The following is a 24,560-nucleotide window of genomic DNA, read 5'->3' on the forward strand; positions in this document are numbered from 1 at the left end:
GATGAATTAATATTTTCACGAAATACTAGCATGAATTTTAACAGAGGTAAGGAGAAGTATCTCATACGGGTTTCAACAAGTCACCAGAATGGCGCTCATAAGGAATAAGGGTTGCAATCTGATCGGCGCTTAGCAATCAGGGATCAATCGAGTTCAACGTGATTGATGCTTTGTGGAACTTTTGCTGCAGCAGCGCCATCTTAATCTGCCTCTACTTTACGGACACTTTATATACACGAAGATAGTCCTCCTTACCTCTACCCTCCATAGACCAGTATAAACATCACTGGATCACAAGCCGTTCTCCGTTGCCATATTTCCCATCGTTCCGCGATTCCAGTCCGATTCCATCGTTCTTGGCAAGCCCGCGCCGTTTGAATCGCCTTGAATTCCATATCAGTAAATTGTCGCGTTATCATCCTCGCGTCGTGCGCACATTCGTGGATATCAATGCACGCGGGGACGGTCCAGTAACGAGGACGTCTCTGAAGGGTCCGTTTGTGGCTGGACAAGTTCCTCGTACCTCGCATATATACGAGGGTTTGATTTCATTCGTAGATTGCCCCGGACAAGTTTCCAGACTAGTATATCTAGCGCCCGCGCGACGATGATTTCCATACAGGAAACTCTCCGTAACAAGAACCTATTTCTCTCTTCCTCCCTCCCTCCCTCCCTCCCTCCCTCCCTCTCACCCTACCCTGCACCTCCATCCATACTACCGGTATATATTCACCACCGTAGAGAACCGTGCTCGCTAGCTGCAGAGAAGAGCCGACAGCTTAGTCTTAGCTTATCCCGGTGTATTATTACCTTTGCCTGGTTGTTGCCAGGTATATTTGTATATGTACTGCGTTTGTAAACCCGCGTCCCATACGCGTGTATTTCTACGTTCCTGAACGTATTTTATATTACACATGCATTTATAGGTTAGGTAGCATCGTTGCGGGGTCGGTTGGTACTACCGGCATTATTATGATTATTGCTAGTTATAGCCCTGTACATGTTGTGCGCAGTTGCTGCTGGTACTTCGGACTAGTCTGTTCGGTTTTCCAACCCCGAAAACCCCGTTTGGGGGAGCTTCGCAGGGGTTCTCAAACCGTTTCATTATACGCCTCGCATATTTCTCTCTTACACCAGTTTCGCTATCTATATTCGCACAACGTAATTTCACATCCGGTTGCAGTTAGTTACTGTTCGAGCTCCGGGATGATTCCCATCCCTCCCCCCTCACCACTGGCTTCATCGTCCAAATTTATCGTCACATCCCCTGCACCACCCTGCAGCTTGCGAATCACCCCGTTAATCACCTCGTTCGCGGACTCGCCGAATGGATCCTTCGTGGCTAAAACTGTTATATCCATACTCGTACGGAGCGTTAATTAAATTTCAGACGATGGTTTATACGTGTCGATGTATACGGGTATACATATTGTATACACGTGATACCCGGACTGGAGAATTTATTCGACGGGGTCGCTTGATTCACGAACGTTTGATATTTCGCAAAGTCTTTCGTAATGGGGTTGGAAAAAATTAATGAACGCCCGTTCGAACATCATTTCTCCTCGATCGCGTTGTTCTCCGCATTTACACAACGGCGAACAAAACAAGTAAGGAAATTGTTTTATCGCGAGAGAATTTCGGCACGAAATTCGCCGAGTTCTAGTAGCGGGAAAGTGAGAATCGCTGGGCGTAATCCCGGCAGGACGGGAGAAGCAGGAGCTGCAGGCAGGATCAGGGTGGGGCTGGGCTGGGACCAGTATACCCATCTTGCGTCCTACGGTGGATCGCCCAGGTGCGCTTGGGGCCCAAACGAGGGGGGAGGGGGTCCGCGGTCGCTACCTGAGCGGACCGAACTAACCTCTCTTCGCACGGGGCTCGTGATCCTTGTCCTAGGCGCCCGACTGTCTGCCCTGGTCCATGTTCCTTCGACTCGAACGCCGCCGACGCAACCCGCGTTTGAAATACCGTTTTCCAAACTTCTTCGAAACAGGGTGGGAAAATCGTAACGAAACGGTTGGAGATTCTCGGTGGTAAAATAATTTTTACTATTTTCGAGAATTTTGTTTAACGATTCTATATATATATATAAAATAAAATAAAACTATGAAAGACTTCTGTATACTCTCAAAGATTCTATAGACATTTATAGTTACACAACAAGTTAACAGGTATTGGCACAGAGTTTCTTTCATGAAAGTATTAGAGAAATAGGAAACGATTGTTTTTAAAAATATTTTTGAAATTTTACAAAATGTTTCTCTTAGGGATGTTAGTTGGTCAAAAATCGATAGTTTTTATTAATTTCATTTTGAGATGATCGTGCATTCAATTATTTCTAAATTAACTTATTCGTAAGCTACGAAGATCTTTGTGCAAATGAAAAAGTCAAAAGTATTGGAATTCGAAACAAAAGTTTAGATATTTATGTTACCTTTAACCTCGTTTTGAAATCGTTCAAAGTTCATTAGATTCGTTCGAAAGCGCATTTTATTCAAAAGACTATTTTCTAAAAATTCACTGTACAGTCAATTCAACGTTGCCATTTGTTTATCATTATAGCTAGTATCGGTGAAATTTTTTAAAATTAAGTACACAACGACGTTTTGGCCAATTCGTACAAGAAAATAGTCTTCTGGATAAAACGAGCCATCGCAGAGTAAGATCAGCCGAATCTAGTACATATCATTACCATTTTAAAGCAGTTTGAAGCGAAGCATCAATAATATCAATATCTAGGCTTTTGTTTAGAATTCCGTTGTTTTCGATCTTTGTATTTTTAAACAGCTAGGATCACAGCTCACGTATACAATAATTCGAGAAATACTCAATGCACGATCATCTCGCAATAAAGTCAATTAAAAGTACCGATTTTTGGCCAAACAACCTTTCTAATCTTTTTCACAAAATCTCGCAAACGTCTTCCAACCAACGGTAATAATTTACAGTCAAAATTATCCTCGGAGTTGAATAAGCGCCGGTAGCTCAGCTATATTGGCACCGGACTTACGAAACTAACTTACGGAATCCCTCCTTCGCTGTTTTCTAAGTTAATATTTGAACAGAGCCTCTCGCTCCGTGGCGGCACGCTGGCTCTCTTTCCCGATTTTCGTGTAGGTACCTAAGCTTCTGCACCTTTTCCGGCCAACTGGCAACCGTAACGCAAAGGATACGCCCCTCTTTGGCATTATATTGTCTTTCTGGGTTTACCGTCATGTTCACAAAGACGCGTGTCGGAATCTTTCCAGTAACAATAAACGACCGTGGCTGCAACAAGATCCCGAAAGTGCATCGCACTTCCGATACAGACTAATATTCGCAGTTACTTCATAGCAAATGCGTTCCCTTCAATCTTTTCTGCCGTTGAGAAAAGAAGAAATAATTTTTTAATATCGTTCTATCGTTGAAAATAATTACCATAATAGCATTATTATTAACCTGTTACATCTTCCGTGTGCAAGAAAATTAGCACATTTTTACGTATAAACGCAACGGCGAAATTCTTTTTCGTATAAAACTGTTAAACTCACCTCTTAACACGTTTTACGGAATTGGAAAGAAAAAAAAAAAACAACTCGTCGAACGCAAAATCAATTTGCAAAAACATGCGACTTTTTGGGAGAAAAATAATTTAACGTTTGTGTGAATTATTTTCTACAGTGTGAATCCTAAGTGAACGTGTACACAACGAACGTACCGGCTAATACAAACGCGAGTTTTACTGAAATTTGGTGAAAAAAAAAAAAAATGTTCAATTTTGTACTCAGTAGCAAGCCGTTTTCCTTTAATTTTATTTCGATAATTTTTTGCACTTCCGTGTACTTGACAGAAAATTTGACCAGGTATACATCCTGCTGCGTAATATTATGTATTTACATAGTTTAATATTTACCGATGCAAGCTAGGCAGCGTGTGCATGCATTTATACGTGTATCAAGTCTCTCTCTCGGTAAACATTCCTCCGGCTCATTTAAAGATCTTGTAACATAATACGCGTATACATAGTTATGTGGACACAGGTATGTGTATACAGGCTCGTCAGCTCACAGCGTGTCTAATTCGACGACGAGGCAGTGTCACAAGCTGGAATATAAAAAACACGCCTCGGACTGTGTGCTCCAGCTAAATAAATAAGGTAAATAAAATTTGTACCTATTCCTCATTTTCTTCTAATTCATGTCAACATTGAATAAATACTGTAACCGAATGACACGTGCAGCATTGGCCAAAAGTATATAGAACGCTGTTACAATGGTCAGTAAAACTCGTAGAAATTCCAATATTAGGATGTATGGGACGTGAAAAGTGGTTGAAACAAAAACGTGATATAACAAGCCGGGAAAAACAATTTTTTTCGCGATACGTTTCATCATCGTGAAAGGGGAATAGTTTGTCGGTCAGTTCGACAAACTTCCGCGATGATATCGAAATCGGCCAATTGAAAAAGCTGAGACTGAGAAATGAAAAAAAATATATATAAATGTATATACGAACAGGGAAAAAAATAATTGTGTGTTTAGAAGAAGTGATAAGGGGGAAAAAGTATATGTTTGTCGGTAAAACATTGAAAATCGTGTTATTTCCGATAGAACCGGAAGTTGAAATTAAACGGAAGTTTTTCATGCCCATCATTTGACTGTAAAATCAGATAAGTTTAAAATTTTACCATCGAGCCGTTTCCGAGATCGTCGCGGGTGTTTTGTCGGACAGATCGACGAACCAACATTTTTCGAAGCACCTATTTTTCGGATTACAGGGGTTCGAAAACGTAAAGATTCGTTGAAATTAGGAAAAGTGATATTCGACCAAAGGTGATGAAAAGTAAGAAATGCTTAGAAAGTCACATTCAAGCTAATCTGATTACGTATAACTAAAAAAGTTTCCCTGAAACAGGAAAAGTTTTTCAAACGCTGAATCTTAAATGTAAACACGTTATCATGTTAACGACCAATTCAGAGAAATAACGTTATTGTATAATTTTTCACTTAAAAATCACATTGCTTGTCCAATTTTGATCAACAATAGCTTATCTTATTCGCGAATGAATCATCCATACATCTTCAGAGATAGATTTTCGGAAACAATTATGTATTTTTTTTTAAATCACAAATTCATCATCTCCGTATTAGAATTTTTCACTAACCGACGAGCTCAAGAAAAAATGTATCTGATTTGGTACTGCATTAATTTATGACTAAAATGAACTGTTGTTCACTAAAATCAATCAAACTGCTTGGATCGCGGTAAAAACATAGTTAAATATTTTCCGACGTTCTTAATAACAGGTAACTTATCGCTGAGATTCAGTGTTTAAACAAAAAAAAAAAATAAAAAATTTCAAACGCAAATACTTTAATCATATTCCTCTTAATAAGGTTTAATTAAATTTTTCAATTAAACCCTGTTCTAGTCATGTTATTGTATTCACGAATTTTTGAGCTCACCGTACTTCCCATACATTCTCACTTTTAAAAAATCAAGACATATCTCCGAAATAACAGTGTCGAAAAAGCAAATGAAGATTTCAGAAAGACCGATAGAAATTATTCCGTCTTCGATTTTTACCATTAACATTTTCTCATCGATAATCCGTCGGTTAAAAGATGCATATTTTCCGCCGCGATGGTTTGGTACGTCCCACGTTCGATTAACCAAAAGGAAATGACGCGACATGGGCGGTTGGATGGACCGATATAACGTTCACAGCTGGAACGGATGGTTACGTCCAATAAATACCATGCCGCAACAAACTTTGTACGCGCCTTATCTAAATAATGGTTGGATTACGCACGCGAGGCGTTACGGCATGGATGTCCGAACTTCCGTCCGCGACGTTTGAGCGTGGTGTAGAATTATTTCATTCGACTCGAGTCGGTGGGATAAGATCGTAAATGTCCATTAGCGAGGTTCATTTGAATTCTCACGCGTCGAAATATCAAACGCTTCGATTTCACAAAGTGGTTTTTGAATTTGGACCCGCAAGACTGGGCCGAGAATATCAAGTGCAGTTCAAGCATCCTGACGTGAATTTTGAAATTTGTCAGTGCGGGTGACGTGCTTCAACGATATTAATACTAATTAAACGTATCGTTTTGGTTCGCTTCGCTGCGGTGACGTTCGGACGCGTGATAAATAAAGTCTAAGGAGATTCTTCGTAAATATTAATATACGCGGGTGTGTGAATATATAACGGAGAACGTGAGAAGCGTGAAACCATATCTATAAAGGAAAGACGTTTCGGATACTCTCGAGAGATATGGAGGGGAAGAGAAAATATCGTATATATATTCCTAATTTATGATAATTTGCGGTGAAAAAGGGGCGGACTCGCGTCACGGTTACCGAAACAACAACAAAGCTGATTTCGAGTTTACCTGGACCTAGGAGATTGAGCCGAAGAGCGCGAACGAATGCGAGAAGGTGTAAGCGAATATTGTCAAATATCTCGATGCAAAGTTATTCAGCGGCTGGTGCAGGAGCGGAAATATAATATGCATTTTGAGATTATACACGCGGTTAAACGGACGTATAAGCGTCGAGACAATTAAACCGATGAATATTTATCACGCGGCGCGCGGAGGAGATTTTTCTTCGCTCTTTTCTGCTCTCCTTCGGCGTGTCTCACGGATTTCTACATGATACATGATAATTCTCGATAAGCGGAACGACCGTCACACCGCGGCGCGTATTGCGAGAAACGCAGCGACATCCCGTCGACAATAAAAGAAAAAAAAAAAAAAAAACCCGGGGTGAAACTCGGAGGAGACTCGTCTTTTCCAATACTCTAACAAAGAAAGCACCCGAAGTGTGCTTTACCGAATTCTGTCATTCCGCGATGTCTTGTGTAATGCATAAAAATGGATACTCAAAGATTTTTTGACAAATTCAATTTGATGTTATCCACTGTCAACAAACGATAATGACGTGCGCAGTGTTTTTAACTTCAGAGGTCGTCCGCCTTAGTTTTTTCGGGTAAATTTCAAGGGTGGTTTTCACTCCTTGAAAATCACGTCTGTAACGTCTTTCGACGCACCGTAACATATCACAGAATGAATAAAATCAACGAGGTACACCTAAGGTCCTTTCCTTGCAAGTATCTGCTCCGCAACTAGGTTCAGTATTCATTATCATGCATGTGGCGATCCTTCGATGATCGTCACATCAAGATCCGTCCTTCTGGTCCTCTGGCACTTCATGAAAACGGACAACCTGTCCGGCTAGTTCGCCCTTCTCCAGTGCTGCTGCATCGTATTTCGTAAAAAGGAATTTTACACCTCGCGTGGCGACCCTTGAAGGGTTGCCGTTCTCTCTGGACTGTCGCTTAGAGTTTGAATGGGAATGCGGGTATTTATAAACAAATTAGGCGATCGTTGATCACGACTATTGTCCGCCTCGCTCGACAGTCCCGCGCGGTTGTTATACCTGCAGGGAGCTGTATGGGCAAGGATCAGAATGCACAATGGAAACTGAGAGAGAAAGATAGATGCTCGTCTAGTGCAGCACGTTTATACATTGTCAATGAATCAACCGCGACCTTCGCGTCCATTGACGTTCATGAATAAATTCACCTGTTACATCCATTCGGCAGGTTACGGGGATTTGTTCTTTTTTTTTTTTTTTTTTATCTTCAGTCCTTTCGTTGCAATTTATCCCAAGTGCAAAATGTCAATTTCATTATACGGTACATTTATTTCATCCAGAATTTTCGTACGATCGTGCACGCACGTCGTGAAACGGTGAAATAAAAACATAACGCGCTCAATCAGAAAGGGTGCGGACAACGAATTTCCGGTCTCATACGAAACCCTCGTATTACGCAACGCAAACGAGACAAGGTGTATATATATATATACACATAAAGGTATATGTATATATATATAGTAAAGGTATACGTGACCGTGCGGAGGAACGTATTTGCCGCGGTGCAGGAATTTCCCATCGCGTTATCTCGCGCAATGAAAGAGAAGGAGGATCGTGATCACGGATATCTGGTCTGGTCGTTGTTATTATTATCGTTATTATCGAAAGGTCGGGGGTTGGGGAGTTTAAAGGTGCGCGCGAGGATTTTACTACTGCTTTTTTCTCTTCCCTTGCTTTTCGGAAATATCTCTCCCGAGTCATTAGGAGCGATCTGCCGGGGTAGCCAAGCGCAATGCGAACCGGAGGAGGATCAGGAACTCTTTGTCTCCCCCCGGAGTGGCACACAGAGCTGCAGTGATTCACCGTTGTGTGGTGGTAGTAGCTCTTCTGGCTCTCCCGAGAGCTTCCTACCACGAGAGGAGAGAGAGAGAGAGAGAGAAAGACTGGGGGGGTGGGGGTGGGGGGCGAAGTCGGGAAGAGGGTCCTTCAGAGCCCTCCGATCGTTCTACGGAGCCGACCAGCTTCGCGTATTCAAGGTTTATAGATTTCTTTCGATATCCGGCTGCAGTAGCTTCGCCCGCATACCTGCAGCAGTCATCGCCAACGTTCGCATCCCGGAAGGCTGCACAGCATCCTTGTCCGAATTCGAAACTGGGGAGTTCATAACGCGCAGTCTACCCGCTGCACCTAGATCATCCGGCCAGTGCCAGGGGTGGCGACTGGCGTAACTGAAATCTCAGCATCCCTCCTGCAGGCATCGAGACTCTACGAACCCCAGAAACGTCGAAGGGTGCCAGCTGCGCGTGCAGGCCAGGTGTGTTCCCCTATGCCACGTTGCCACAGAGGGGAGGGATGCGAGGCGTCGGGAAGCCTCGAATTGCACCGATTTGCCAAGATCGTACTTTCACCACGGTCAAATTCGACGCGACCGTGGTATACGGTTGTCATTTTTATTCCAGACTACAAAAATCATCGCGGTACGTTCTCACAGTTATCTATAACACCGCGTGGTCCGATCGTTTGGTCTGTAATTCTTGATTTCTATAGGAAAAACCATTAGCATTGTTCGTAACAAAAAAGATTTAGGGTGGATTTGTCCGTTCTGGTTACCTTAGTCGTTACCAGTTATGGCCATCGTTCGAACCACTTGTGGCTCTATTTATAACATGTCAACTGAGGTCATTTGCACGAATGATACACATCGGTGTTTTGGTCTACCTGAACACTAATTAGTCAATGAATGTACTTTGTCTGTTCAAAGTTCGATTTTAGTCGTTGATCGAGTTATCGAAGAAACTGAATGTCAAACCATCGAATATATATACAATATGAAAAATTTCTCCATAAATAGTACAGTAACCGTAATCGGTGCATCCACCTTAGTCCTTCATATTGAGATTCGAGCATGCGATACCCGGTAGATTCGAAACGAAACTTCTGTACGTACTAACAATGCCCAACGAACGCAAACAATTTGCCTTACCCTCGTACCGAGTGCACATCCGTATGATGAAATGTGCGGTAAAACCTGCAAGCGACAATAATGAGGAGTGTGTAAACCTTTTTTTTTTGTACCTTAACCCTCGAAATAGCCAATTTCACCAACGGAAATGACTTCGATGATATTTGATAAGCGTGCTGTTAGCGGTAGTGTACAACGACGAAGACTAGCTACTTCCACTTCCGTAATGAATTTTCCCGTCCGTCGAACCTAAAAAATCAAACCTAACCTGACCTAAAACCGTGTGTAAACTACGCTGCATGACTTGTACCTAGTTGGTACGGCGCCGACTGACAGGAAGAATCCGTTCACCTACGCAGTTACCGTCAATTGGCTGAGGGCCTAAAAGCTGCGAGTCCATCGCGCGGATCATCGGTGCTTTTACATATTTCAGCTGATTCTCGAGGCACGTGAAAATTCGGAGGTCGGCTAAAATGTCTGAAAAATAAAAATGGTCATTCAGCTTTTCATTTGTGTGATCTCGAATCACCAAGGTCAATCTTCGACCTTGGTACAGTGTAAAATGAAATTGTAGTTCCCATATCGAATAGTTTTATACTCGGACTTGCGACCCTCTGATCATGAGGTAAACGGACACCGAGTTACGCGTGAATCGTGCGAGAATCATGTCGCGCGGCTGAGCGTGTATCCCACTGTAGGCGGAAGTCGGTGTTCCCCCAGCGGAACCAAGTCTACCGGAACACCGGAACCGGACGGGCGCGGAACCGCCGCCAGGCACCCGCGAGCCCGCGGACTCCGGGACTTTGAGCACAGCCGATTCCCTCACGACGATGTCACGCAGCCTGTGCATGCATCGACATTCGACGCCGCGTTACTCTGCAGCAATGGTGCTGATCTGTGAAGCTTGTCGGGTCATGAAAAACAAAAGTTTTTCAACGATCATCCATCTCCCCGCAGGTGGCCATTGTCAGGAGTTATGAGGAGTCCTTTGGTTTGATATGTGTAACCATGTTCGGCAAATCGAGATGTTGCACAGTGTGGTAAGTGCTTAAATTTACGTGAAATCGAACAGGAACCTTCGAATTGAGTTACGTGGCAAAACAGAAGCACAACAAATATTTTATTTATGTCGATTTAGAGTGAAGGGAGTTTTCATTCTTCTTTGATCTGGTTGACGCTGGTGAAACATCGCTGCTGATTAAAAGTACAACTCCGATAACGCGGAGGGTAATTATTCTTTCACCAATTTGCATAATGAGCAAGTTATACCCAGGTATGAAGTGCGTGGCGTTCTGCGTATAGCCGTTTCCCATGCGTCCGGTAGACATGCCGCTGGTCTGTGTGCAGGTATTTTTAGTTTCGGAACCCCCGCAACACTGCAAGCTTACCCTAACCATGGGAATCTCAGCTTGACCAACGTCCATTTGCGGCAGCAGGTGCAATGGAGTCCCTAATTAACGCGACGAAACCTCACGACTCCATGGGAAATCTAACCACCACCTGCAACCAAAACTCGACCACTTCGCACCGCGTACAGAGTGTCTACTAATAGGATGCTTTTTGGATCTTGTATTTTACGCCGATGCGTGCATAGAGATGACAGTAGGAACAGGTTCTCTTTAGGGAATTCGTCGCTTTCGACAGGACTTGGTTCATTTGAAAAAGTAACGAAAAGAAGAACGACTAGACCGCACTAATTCACATGGTCTTGAAAAATCGATGTAGGCCCTTAAGCTGCTCGCACTGGAGGAGTCGATAAACCGATTCTCAGGTCCTTCAATTGGCGGGTTCATGGCAAGGATTGGTGACCCTTTTGAAGCAGCAGGCAGTACGGTTGGCGATATATATCCGGGGGTTTATTCCGCCGTTTATCAAACTTTGAATGGACAGTCGCGAGTTCGTAATTATTCCCGAACCAATTTATTTAACACCTTCGGTTCGGAGGGGTCGATTTGCACTCCGATATTAACTCGGAGCAGCGCGGGTGTACGCATACACACATCCGAGGCTATAACCATTTCGCTACCAATTCCCAATTTTAAAACAGCTTTGATCGATTCTCCGTTGACAGGGGGTGGATGGTTGGCTGGCTGGCTGGCTGGCTGGTTGGTTCGTTGGCTGGTGCGCTGGTCCGCCGGTTTCGTTTCGTTCGTTTCATTTCGTGGGTATAGAACGGGGCTCTGCACGCCGACGGGAATAACGCAGAGCGTGGCGGCACGGGGGTGAGATTGCCTTGTCACCTTGACAAATGGTCCGAAGGTACGCCGCTACCCCAGACACCTTCTACTGCGTGTAAAATTCACTCTACGTACATCGTCAACCACGTGGCGCGTCTCCCACGACGTCCCCGAGGCGTACCACCTTCGACCCTTGGCTCCTGATGTCCCGGTTCCCCCGAGGTGCCGGGATTACGCGTATACTATGCCCCGGATTATTAGTCATTACCGATTGACAGTCCCTCGCCAATGACGCGCTAACACATACAGTCCAGAATTACACTCACCGTCGACCTACCGTTTCGCGGTTATACATTCTTTGGCCCAGGTACGCTCAAGGCGCTCGGAAATTCGCGAGAATTACAGAAAACGTCGATATAGAACTTGGTCGTTATCCTTGAATAGTTTGCCCGCACGGTTTTTGAGCAAAATTAACTCAAAATAGAACTCTGATACGTAAACTCTCATGGAATCCGTGACGAGAGCTAGCGTTTCAATCCAAACTATACTCTTGAACGGAAAACTATTGGAATCCTTGTGTCTATGTTCAAATTCAAACCAAACTGTCACGCATAAACTTTTACGGAACCTGCGATGAAATGTATTGTTCTGATCAAAATTACCTTGTTCAAAAGGTTACATAGATCGACAGAATAATTCTACTATAAAAAGTTTCATGTGAACTTGGCTCACTTTGCCTGCATTACTATAGGAAATGATTAATATAAATATGTATAATATAATATGTAGGTACAGTAGTGGGTAGGTTTACTGGATTTTCATGAAATGTAGTCGAAAGTTGAAGCAAAATTCTTCTCATCGTTCAAGAACATGTGACAGAGAAGGTGCAGGAATTGGTTTTGACACAAATGGAGCGTGTACCCTGGGCTAGACTCGGTTGATCTAGGGGTTAAATAATGCGGCTAAGTAGTCACAAATTGACCGAGGTTAAACGTTAAGTGAAGAGAGGAGACGACTGTAACACTATAAGGCACGCTACGCTGCCTCTGACGCTGTAAAGTAATCGCTCCTCCGCGTTACGCAGGTGAATCATTTTCCTTTCGTTTTTACTCAGCGCACGCTATGGGCCATGACATTGCGCAAGGAGTGTTAAATGCTACCAGTCATCGCTGAAATCCACACCCACGATCCTGCGCTGTTGAAAATTCCGCTTTTGTAGAAGACCACAATGTTTCATGGATGTGACATTCGGATGAAACCCGATCGATTTACACGAACATAAGTCTGGATTCAGCAGTGGAAGGCGGCAATTATAACTAAAATTAGCACTCAAAATTTTGGCACAAAAGCTGTCAATCTCTTGGATTAACTTCAAATGATGGCACGTCGTTAAGCATCAAATGGTGTCGCTTTCGGTCTTCAGCACCAAACAATGTTGAGTTGGTGGTGGTGGTGGTGGTGGTGGTGGTGGTTCGGCATCGAAAGGTGTCCTTCTCTGGCACTGAACAACAATCTGTATCGGATTGCATTGCTGGTTGAACGTCAAAGGCTGTTTCGACTTTCATAAAATCCTAAACGGGATCAAATTCAGAATCTAATTTTAACAGTGATAAGCGTTAAACTCTATACACTGGAATCTAAGGTCGATCGATGTAGGAATGAACGGCTAAAAACATCACGCGACTAATATTTGGTGCGAATAATAAGTTTCAAGTGTCGTTGTGAATAGATTTTTGCAACGATAAAGATAAACCAAGTTCCAAGTAACGGATAATTTCATGCCGTGCGAATGATTACGATATAAGGTGGAATATCACGAGGTGTGTAGGAACGAAATGAGTAAATGAGCCATGGCAAGCGCGACTTCCTGAACCAGCTGGCACGGCGGGACTCTTCGAGGCTTTTTCACCGACTCGTTAACACGATCAGCGAACCGTAAAAATCCATCTTATTATCCATTAGTGGAAGTAGAGGTCCATTCGCCCGGCCCGAGTCCCAATATACGCGATCGAGCAATTCGAAGTGGATTCGTAGAAGCCCCGCCGACACCGTTCGTTCACGACTTATTCAATTATTCCTGACAAACCCATTTTGTCGATAACAACCTGCAACGCGACTATCTCCTCTGGTAGCATTAACGCCGAGAAATGAAATAAGGAACAGTACGTTCGTGAATAAAAAGAAAAGATTATAGTGACTCGAGTGCAGGTAGGCAAAAAAATATAGTCTCTTGAATTGGTGAGGCGGTAACGAACCAGAACAGCCAGGAAATCGCGTTCAATAAATTTCCAACGCAATATCTCGGTTACGAGAGCAGGTATGATAGGACACTTACTGGCCTGGAGGACTGGGGGCGAAAGTCAGGGGAAAAACACCACCTCGGTAATTTTCGAATCAGAATTAGCACGCGCATTCCCACAAAGTCGGGGCACGCAACTCCCTCAACGCATGACCGAGCAATGGGACCCGCGTTCCTCACGGACAGTGATTTGCCACCCTCGCCCTTTGGGGCATATGGGGTTCTCACGACCCGCTTTCCTTTCCCGCCCAACTCGACTCACTAATGTCACTTGTAACCATACGCAATAACCCGACTGTCACAACAACCCGAGCATTTCATTATTTTATGTACTCGCATCACGCGGTGATTTATTCATAGTCGCGAGGATGAAGTTAGTAACGTTATAGGAACGACGCGTGTTCAGGAGAAATTGTTACTTCGCAGATTTTGGATTCGCGGAAATTTAGTGAACCACGATGATGATCAAACTTCTTGAAGGTCATTCAGAAATTGTACAATAATGATTTTTTCCCCCGAGGGTTCGTTACTTTGACGTTACTAACTTCAGCCTCTTTCATAGTCTGGTATTATTTTTACGTTAACGAGATTGGATAGCCAAAAATCGATACTTTTCATTCGTTTTATCGAGACATAGTCGTACTTTTAGTATTTATCTAATCATTATATTCGTAAGCTGCGCAGATCCTGTTTTAAAGATACAGGAAAACGAAATATTGAAATTGTCCACAAAGGCTTAGATAGCGATGATTCATTTCTAATGATGTCGCTTCAAAAGGTTTACAAATCTAGTTAAATATTTCGATTTTACTCTACGATGGCTCGTTTTATTCACCCGACTATTTTATAAAAATTCACTGAAACACTTTTTTTTTTATCACGTTGACATCATTGAATATTTAATTATAGCACGTTGCACCGATTTTGATTACAAAGAACAAATCGCAATACTGAATTGAAACTACTGAAAATAAGACCCGTTCTAAACAATTTCTAGAAAAATCGTTTCATTGCGAATATAAAAAATCTATAAATACTCAACGTCCAATTATCTCTTAATAAAATTGTTAAAAATTAGCGATGTTTGGTTACCCAGACTCCGTTAAAAGACAGATTCGACTCTATAAAATATACTGATAGTTTAGGAAGCCGGCTATGAGATATATTTTGAAAGTTCCCTACGAAAAATCGTTCCGAAGAGCCCGCGAAGTTTATATTTATTTATTTGATGACAAGTAAAGGAGTATTCGTGTATTTTTTTTTTTACCTGCAATGAAAGATTTATAAGCTATTGTCTCGGGTGTGACTCGGTGGCATCGTAGCTCCTAGTTTTCGTTGAACAGCGTTTGAGAATGGCTCAACGACACCTGGGCCAAAGAGTGTTTCCTATCCCGTTACCCTAGGCACGTGAATCGCATACACGGTTATGCGCTGGAGGCATAAAGGCGTCATATACCAACAAAAACGATTATGTACACGGATATCTCCAAGATTTATTTATAAACACGCACGCGCCCAAGACGCGGTGGAAGTTGTACTTTCACTTATTGAAATCGTCGGGACCCTCGGCGTGGCGTTGTTTTCGATTTAATGACAACTACGCGACCACGAAGACGACTCGCGCATATCGATTGACCGCACCGCACATGTAGAAGCAATTCGAAACCGTGAGCATGGGTTCTGTGAAGAAAGGGGGGCGTGAAATGTACAGGGGTATAATCGCCCGGAATGGCGAGAAGGCGAGACAATTAAAATCCTGAAATTAAACGTTGCCATTTGCAATTCAATTGCCGCCTGCAGTCCTTTTACGCCTCCCATGAATAAATTAAACGAATTTCGCATGAAATATGGACTAGGATCTTGAATTTATACACTGCTTCGCGGGCTCACCTGCTTCTCCGTCGAAAGTATCATCATCATCATCATTTTCACCCTGACGTGAATGCGATTACACAAGGGATACCTACTCTACACCTTCTTCTGTAATTTGATTCCCCACTTTCGTGAATCTCGAGGTCATCATACCCACGCCGTACGTCATACGGTGATTTCTCGATCCCTCGGCTCGACGTCTGAAATTGCTATTCTCGAAGATATCGCTCGTTATCCGCCTTGGCGAATATGCGAAATTCCCATATTATTTTTCAACCTTTCAACTAGTTGGACCTGTCAGCGCCATGTTTGTTTCCCTAGAATTTTAGTTCATAACATCGAGTTACAATCAACAAAATGGTTAGGCGTACCTCGTTTTTCGTAATTCCAACAATATTCAAACAGTTTTTTTTTAACGGTACCTGTTTTGCTGAAATTTTCTACTTACTATACCAAATGAGATTTTTCTCAGTGTGCATTCTCTTGCTATCTCTACCGACATTCCTCCAACAAAATAACACGCATTTTCTCGTTTCGCATTTATATATAATCTGCAGCTTCTGTTTCGAGATTATTCGTAGGTGGGTGTGTAAAAAAATTCCTCGATAACGTGACGTTGTAGCGACGGCAACGTTTAATGACCACGTGTTTATACCTCGATACGTTACGGCGGTTTGTACGAAGGGATATTTTATCGGGTATCGGGGCCGATTCGAAGCGTAGCGTCCCTCGCACGTGTGTTTGGTGTGTCCCATATTCCATAGTTAATTCAGTAGTACTAGCCGTTGAAACGGTAATGACGGGTTGCCCGCGTGGCGACGCCCGACGTCGTTATTAACAAATCGACGGGGCAACCGGATCGTTAAGACTGGTAGGCACGACACGGTGTCTAGCAGAGAAAAACCGTCGTTCCCAGTTCGGATCAAGCGGCCTACGTATCGCCGTAATTACATGTCATTTCATTAGTTTGCCACTCTTGCGGTGATTATCTCTTCTGGATTGCACTCGCGTTTAACTGTAGGTATACTTTCACATTAAGGTGAACATGAAAGCATTATCCCTGTGGTAAATTTGTGTGTGTGTGTGTTTTTTTTCGGGCTCGCAAGATTTTCTGAAACCGTAATAAACTGAGTTTGAATAAGAAAATTTGAAAAAAGTCTTTCTCTCGGGTATTTTACAATTAGTATCTCACACAATGTCTTTCACTTATTTCACAGGTCTGAAAACGAGCGAAAAATGCTGAATCCGGAGAATGGATGTTATGCCGAGTCTGTTCGTGCATGGTGAGTAATTGTTGATGGACTAATTTATCCAGTGTGCATAAACGTCGTTTGGATTCAATAGCCCAGAGCAGTCGCTCTCTCACGTGATCAGGCTGAATAATTTGAAATAATGAAATTACCGATGCACGTAAGAATCGCGAGTGTGACATTCGTTCGTGTTGTCACAAGTTGCCGACTTTGTAGTAAAAAGAAACTGTCAAGGCTGAATAAATTCGAATCAAGTAAACAGGAATAGGAATATCAGAGCCTCAGACAATTGAAAAATATTTTCTTCTTAACCGGTGTATAAGTGAATGTTATTCGATAAAATATCGACACGCTGTGCACATACAAACGTCTGTCATAATTCTTCGGTCCTATTGCCGCGGTATAATCGAATTCGTAAATCTTGCTGATCCCGTAGCAGTTTGCAAAGAATTCAAAAAGATATAACGACCAGGCAGATCATTTGTCAGGAGCCAAGACGCATTTTATTTTGACCATTAACTGTCGTGTTCTTTTTGCCGAATGGCGTGGAACCGTTCTAATAGCGACTTAGTATACAAGCAATCGCCTCTTCGATCGGCAAATTGTTAACAAATACCGTGTAATTGGGACGGAGGAGAAAAAAAGCTTTGGTGTCGAAACGAGCGGAGAGTTCGCGTTGCCATTACGACAAGAGCTTCTGTAAACTCGAGACTGCTGCGGGGAAGGAAAAGCTTTTCGTTCTAGTAACTCTACCGTCTCTTTGTCAACAATCGAGGAGAACCGGGGCTTTCGAGATTCTCGTAACGATAGAAGCAAGGGTCGGGGTCCCGATGCCATCTTGATTACTACATCGAATCATTGCCTGTTATTACAAGCCACAATTATTCGACGCCCAGGCCCTGACGACTGGCTTATTGCAATTTGTGCTCATGGCTATACGCGTGTAGAATTAGCCGCCAAGTTTTGACCCTAATCTCTAAATGATCGCGCGAGGACATGCATCACTTATTACTGTACCTGAAAGCAAAAGCTTGCACAAGTATTCGGTGTTTTACAAAATGGATTTAAACTCGTTCACGTCCGAAGGTGAATCATTACGGTTTTCATTTTGATTTATTGCTTGTTACACTTCACCGTTCATTGAATACAGTATTCGAGTAATTAATCCTCACCGCATATCGTGAGTACAGTGAAAACGTAGTTTTTTTTTTTTTTTATCTGTAATCTTGTCGATTATCTGGACACCCTTAACACCCGCTCGTTTTGTGCCTAATTAAGATTCCATGTTAATGAGCGACGCGTGGAGGTACAAGACGTGGCCGGGCCGGCTGAAGATTGAAGTCAGATTAAAGGTGCGAACTATCCAATGAACATGGTCGTTATGCCGCAGCTCGCGTTTAATTTATTCAGTTTAATGGCGTCGATTAACAGCAACGCCTCCTCGGCTCGGGAATCTCCACCGTTTAATCTCTCATCTTTTAGGCGGAAATGGTAATCCGGTATCCACCACTCGAAACGGACTAACGAAAACGTTGTCAATTTTTTAAAATAAATTTCACGCTTTCACTACTTTTCGTCAATCATCCGATTTACATGCTTAAGTTGGAATTGTGACTCGGTTGTAGCTTTTATTGGTAATGACTTTGAACGGAGCACAGAGTAAAATACTTGAAATACTATTTCAATGAAATATTGTGTATTTTCGCCGCGGGTGCTTACGTATATGTAGAAAAGGAAAAATTACCGCTAATACGAACTGCAATAATACCCGCTAGAACCCAGCCTTGCCACGGTTATATAACTTCGCGTTCCCCTCTCCCAAGGGATCCGAGTTCAATAACAATTTCCAAGCTTTTCACAGCTTCCGATCGATTACTCGTATTATTTTATAATTATACTTTCGTATAACACATGTTTTCCGCTGTATTTCATTCGAATACTGCTGTCACTTATTGTTAGTTGAGCTTGTTCCGTTTATTCCCAGTCACGGATCTTCCGATACTCTACATTCCGAAATTTTTCAAACCTTCTAATTTTTTCAATAACGTTGTCGCGTTGCCCATCAAGGTGTAAAATAAAAAAAAAATCGAAACCAAACGTAATGAGATGTGCTTAAAAGTAGTATAATAAACAGGTTACTTAATCTTTCAACGTACTTGCTTTTTCTCTTCTTCTTTTTCTTCTTCTTCTACTTCTTACAATCCGTGTGGCAGCAATTCCGACGAACGTCGACGCGAGAATTTCGTGACGATATTTTGTAAGGTGCAATTTCACGGGAAGTTCACGGGTCTGTATTACACGGTGCTAATATAAAATCTACAATTACAGGTTGATATCCATATACCTGCGGGTCAATTTGCATTGCAAATACGTTCTTTTGTACCAGGCCAGCTATGAGTCGAGTTGCGGGGCTGCATATAAGGTGGATAATTTGAATGGTTGTTAATGCGATTAAAGTTTATCAGATCCGCGTCGCGACGCCCGCGATTGTACATAATATAGCCTCTCGCGTGATGATCGCGGCGATCATTTGTCATCACGTGACACCGGCGGGGGCGTTATGATTTACACACAACCCCCCCCCCCCCCCTCGACCTCCGCAGAAAAAGCCGAGGTTTCGCCACCAGGACTTTTTTTCATCCTCCACGTGTTCCTCTCAAAAAAATAGTAGACTGATGTCGAATCACCGGAAGTTTCTTATTTCGAAAATTTACGTGGTTGATCGAAGAAATAGTAGTAAAAAGATATCGGTGGAATTTTCTCTCGAAAAGCGCTTAAACAAATGAATCGGAGAACTTTGGCATTGCGCAAAGCGATTAGCGCGGTTTGCGTGCGTCGTGCCGTCACGCACCCTCGACGTAACGACAGACATTCGTTTCTGGTTCCGTTAACGGGGGCCGTTAACGCGTCTTGACGTGGAAGGGCGGCTCCTTAATGCCGGGGATTCAAGGCTGCATTAACACTACCGACGCTGGTTCGCTCTTCTTTTTTCCTTCGCCCCCAGAAGAAGAGAGAGAGCCAGTGGGACTGGAACAAACCCGTGTGGATGTCCCTAGTCGCACGAAAACACGCGTGATTTGCCATTGCACCCCCGAATGGGGTGCCATCACGCGTCGGGAAGTTACTTCCTTTACCTACTCATGTCTTATAGCTGAGCTATACGGTGTAGGGGATGCAGGCAACCTTCCAATTTCGTTACGACGATTCCAGCTAATCCCATTTTATTCTCTCTTCGAGAAGCGATCCGGTTCATCGTAGCACTTCACACTTGTATGATCGTTGAGAAGAGATTGAAATACCTATGTTGATATGAGAATAGAAAAGTATGGTATTCAGATGAGGATTAGCATGTCATAACCTAAAACCGTGCGAGTAGATTATTCACACTGTTTTCGTTAATATTTCGAACTTTCCATAATTACCACACAAACTTGATCAGTAACCGTATCGCTTCACAACGTTCAAATTCGAGAGTTCTCTCAGGGGAAGATTAACGTGTAAAATAAGATTCGATGAATTTGTCGATAAAACAGAAAGGTCCGAAATCATCGTCAATTCGGTTAGGTCGATGAAATCGATTTCGCTTTGAAACAACTTGGGAATCGTTGATAATTTTCAAGTGACTTCTTCTGTTGACGGATATAGCCTGACTTTAATTGATTTTCAAGTGATTTTCACCGATTCCCAGATTGAACAGCTTGTCACCTGAAAAATAATCATAACATATTTAGTTGGAATAACAATTGCAAATTTTAAATATTGAAAAATGATAGAATCATAGCCTTTCCATTTTGAATTTCTTTGGAAAATCAACAGCTATGACTCCCGCATAGGCGTGACCTGCAGGGTGACCCCTGACCGCACACTGATTTCAGGCGAGATAAATCACAGTCGCGCTATGCGCTTCGGGGATATAGTCAGGCTTCGGGAGAGAAACACGTCACAGGAGGACGTCGACTAGGAAATCCATTAGATAGTTTAACACCTATATTAACCCACCGTCATCCATCCACCTACCGACGGCCTCGCACGCCCGAAAGGAGCAGTCTAACTGTCATCGTGGACCGCGATCGGATTCGCCTTTTTTTTTAACGAGTCAATCGTTCGTCGACTTTCATCATTAGAGGCCCGATGCAGCGGTAGAATCAAGGACAAAGCTGATCACATCAATTCAACATGGAACAAGCATCACTGGGAAACGATCGTGTCTTGTGAAAAAATATCTCATCACGTGAATGCGGGAGACCGTTGTGAGGTGGAAAACAATGTCCTGGATGTGGGAGCTTTCAATCTGGATACACAGCAGGAGACTTCCCCGTAAGAATTACGAAGGACGTCTAATGGTGGGATCATAATCTTGCATGAGGGAAAAATTGACCAAGCCAACGTGCTAAGTGTTCCTCTGCCTGCGGTATCACCCTCGCACTTCCGTCTTTCCCTCTGGCGGTGTTTTTACCCCCCCCCCCCCCCCTTCTTTATCTTTCTCATTTTGGTTTATACCGTTTTCCATGGTCTTTCAAAGTGTGCTGGTAAATCAATTCGGTACCTCTTGTCAGATACACGCCACGAGTTCAACCCTTGTATCGTTACTGTCCAGACATAACTATGAAATCCTCGTTTTTGTTAAACCCATCGGTGCCTTTCGATGTCATTACCGTGCACGGATGATTACCGTACTAAACATCGAGCAAGTTTTTTGACGGAATAACCGTGACTCCAATAGCTCACGAGCTAGCTGACTGCAGTATATAAGTGACAATGGAAATGCGCCACCTGCGACGGTACTCGACGTATATCGAATGGGTGAACAAATACTGTTGCACCTTTCGGTGCACGTGCACGTGCGAGCATAGAGAAGGTATAACATGCCTATCGTGTTACGTGGTCTTGAGTGGATGGACACTGCGCAGAGACGTGTAACTAGGTACATGGAGAGAGCGAGGTGATCCCCATCGTCGGACGGCGGTGAGGGCGGCAGCAGCTCCTCGAGCAGACATTTGTTTTCCTCGTCGAAGACAAATTTGCTGTCGGGTAAGCGATATTCCGAAGGGTCGTTTGACAAACTGGCCCTGTGGTTCGCCCGGCGCCCTGTCTGCCTGGGAGGAGAGAATTCTGACCGGTGTTTTTCCTCCATCGGACCCTCGTAGAACTGACCAACTTTTTCGCCTCTCCCCAATCACGTACCGCAGAGTTTTCCTTCGTTTTTTTTTTTTGACTTACCCTGCGCCCCGTCACATACACATGTTTTCTGTCCCGGCTAACAAACATTCCAAATCTCTTTCCTCTGCGGTTATTTATGTTGTTTTACCGAAAGCCTTATATCTTCTCTTGACCTCGTGCACGGATTCTTCCACGATTTTAGGAATCGAATATATTCGCATCAGCGATCGGGTGAATATTTGACGTAGGTTTGAGTTACCGTCGGAATTCAGATTAAAGAGACCAATATTGGTAGGTAATACCAACCATGGAGTGTATACTCTATTGCTCAAGATAATCCTTCGATATATTCATACTGCGAGGCTCGTTATCGATACTGGTATAGTGATTTACTTTTTTCGTAGACCATAATCGTACGTCTAGATAGGATATCTATAGCATGAACTTTGAAGAGTGGTTATTAGTTTTGTACTGTTCAGCTATAATAAACCGGTTAGGTACGACGTGTCCAACAAGTTTCACGTTGCGCCCGCGTCTTCGCATTATATAGTAGACAGTCTCTACTCCGGGTGAATTTCTTTCTTTCTTTTTCTCTTTTTATCTTACTTCCAAGACTGAAATCGCATGCCCATTAAACTCCATCGCTGGGTATAGGACCCGAAAGCCCAACACGTCCCGAGTTCGTTGACTCGCGTCAGGTTGCAATTTCTTCGCGATAGAGGGAGAGGGAAAGAGACAATTATCTCGTTCTCTTTTCATCCGAAAGGTCTAAACGAAGTCCTACCATACACATGTGCCGTGTATAATACACGAGATATGCGGAGGGAAATTCGTTCCGGGCGTGACGATCGAGGAGGTGATCGTAACGAGTTTTTCATACACTTTTTCGCACCGGTTCGATCACACACGCCACTAGACCTCGCCTCGTCGAAGAACCACTCCAATTGAGCCGTGACCAATTCAATCGACAACCGCGAAAGGATTGGGCCCGATATCGCAGCGCCCTCTCCGAGGGGGAAGAACGAGCGGCGACGAGGCCAAAACGACGACTTCTCGTATCGGGGGAAGGGGGCGGGGAGATCCGCCCGAGGCCGATTTAGGGCCTGACTTCCCCTCCCCGGTAGAACCTTCCGACTTGCTCGCTGAAAATCGTGCTGAATTCGATGCAGCTGCACGCGGCTGCAGAAAAGCCCCCAACTGTTTTTGGGACGCTCCGAGGGTGACGCTTAGGCCTGTTTCCCGATGACGCTCAATCTCCGACGCATTGCCCCAGCACCGGATCCTTCGACTGGATGGACTTGACGGATCGACGGACGCCAGCGCGTGTCCAATTTGGGCACCGTGTTCCCCTGCTGCGGCGATTCGATACGGTGAACCTCCCTCGAGCTTCGCGCCACTTTTCGCCGAAGTTCTCCTGGTTTCAGGATCGGCGGATGTCCTGCCTAATCCTGTATATTTGTGTGACAAATCGCCAATTCATTTATTTTTGTACAACGATCTTCAGTGCCGATCATGTAAAATCTACGGGGCGTTTAATTAAACCACTGGAAACCACCTAGGACGCTTTGAAATCATCGGAAATCAACGAAAGCACATGATAAAATGAAAATCAATAGTATCTTAACGAAACTTAATCATTTGGTATTAAATGCAAGAATTAAAATGATTTCAATGATTTCAGACGCTTATTACCGCGTGATTTTTTCATCGCGATAGTGTGATTTCAAACGATGCGTAATGATTTCGAATAATTTCAACGATTCTAATCGATTTCTCATTATTTTAAAGAATATTTCAGTCATTCAAATTTCTTAGATTAAAAATTTTATTTCCAACTGTTTTTATACATTCTTTGAGCGAACAGTGCCTTGTGAAAAATATTTCTACATTCTAAATACTGATACAGATACTCCGAGTAAATCCTGAACATTTAGAAATCAGCCAGAGGATGATTCTACCGAACTTGATCGCGAGAAGCTAGAAACGATTTGTGTAAATATCGACGCGTTATACCGATGAAGCGCTTTTATTTGCAAGGTAGCATATGCTAGACACGGAGAGCTCGGGGGTGCGTTTAACGTGCGTGGTGGACGAGGAAGCCTTGGGGACCTCGAGGGTAAACAGCGAATAACCGCTGGGGACGAAGCCTGCAAGTTACAGGGGGAGGGTGAACCCGAAGCCGACGTATGTACGCGGCGTAAACGATTCTATAAATATTTTATTGCTTAGTGATTTGATTTTATTACGGAGGTAATCGAATCGAGCCACATTGAAGACGGATAATTCCTGTCCCAACGTCGAGTCGTCAAGAGACGGAGGATAAACCAAGTCGGTTCAATCACACGTTTTCGGGAAGTAAAACCTAGACTTGTGGTGAGAAAAAAATCAACCTGAGGTTTTTGAAGATACTCCTTTGATTGGCAGACGTTTTTTTCCGACTGTCGGGTGAATCGCGAAACAAAGTTTTATTGCCGATCGAG

At 43.4% G+C, this 24,560-nt stretch overlaps 1 protein-coding gene across 6 annotated transcripts in view; it reads left to right on the forward strand.

The window, feature by feature from the left end:
* SoxN (SoxNeuro) overlaps positions 1-24,560 on the forward strand; it is a 308,059-nt gene that overhangs the window by 246,079 nt on the left and 37,420 nt on the right. For all 6 annotated transcript variants that reach the window (XR_006881623.2, XR_006881625.2, XR_006881616.2 and 3 more), the window contains one exon: positions 16,888-16,953. Coding sequence is in view for 2 of the 6 variants with exons in the window: in XM_046612321.2 (XP_046468277.1) it covers positions 16,888-16,953 (66 nt within the window). In the remaining 4 variants the exon portion in view is untranslated. The remainder of the gene's footprint in view (positions 1-16,887; positions 16,954-24,560) is intronic.

This window comes from Neodiprion pinetum, chromosome 2 (genome assembly GCF_021155775.2).
Source record: "Neodiprion pinetum isolate iyNeoPine1 chromosome 2, iyNeoPine1.2, whole genome shotgun sequence".
Classification (NCBI taxonomy): domain Eukaryota; kingdom Metazoa; phylum Arthropoda; class Insecta; order Hymenoptera; family Diprionidae; genus Neodiprion; species Neodiprion pinetum.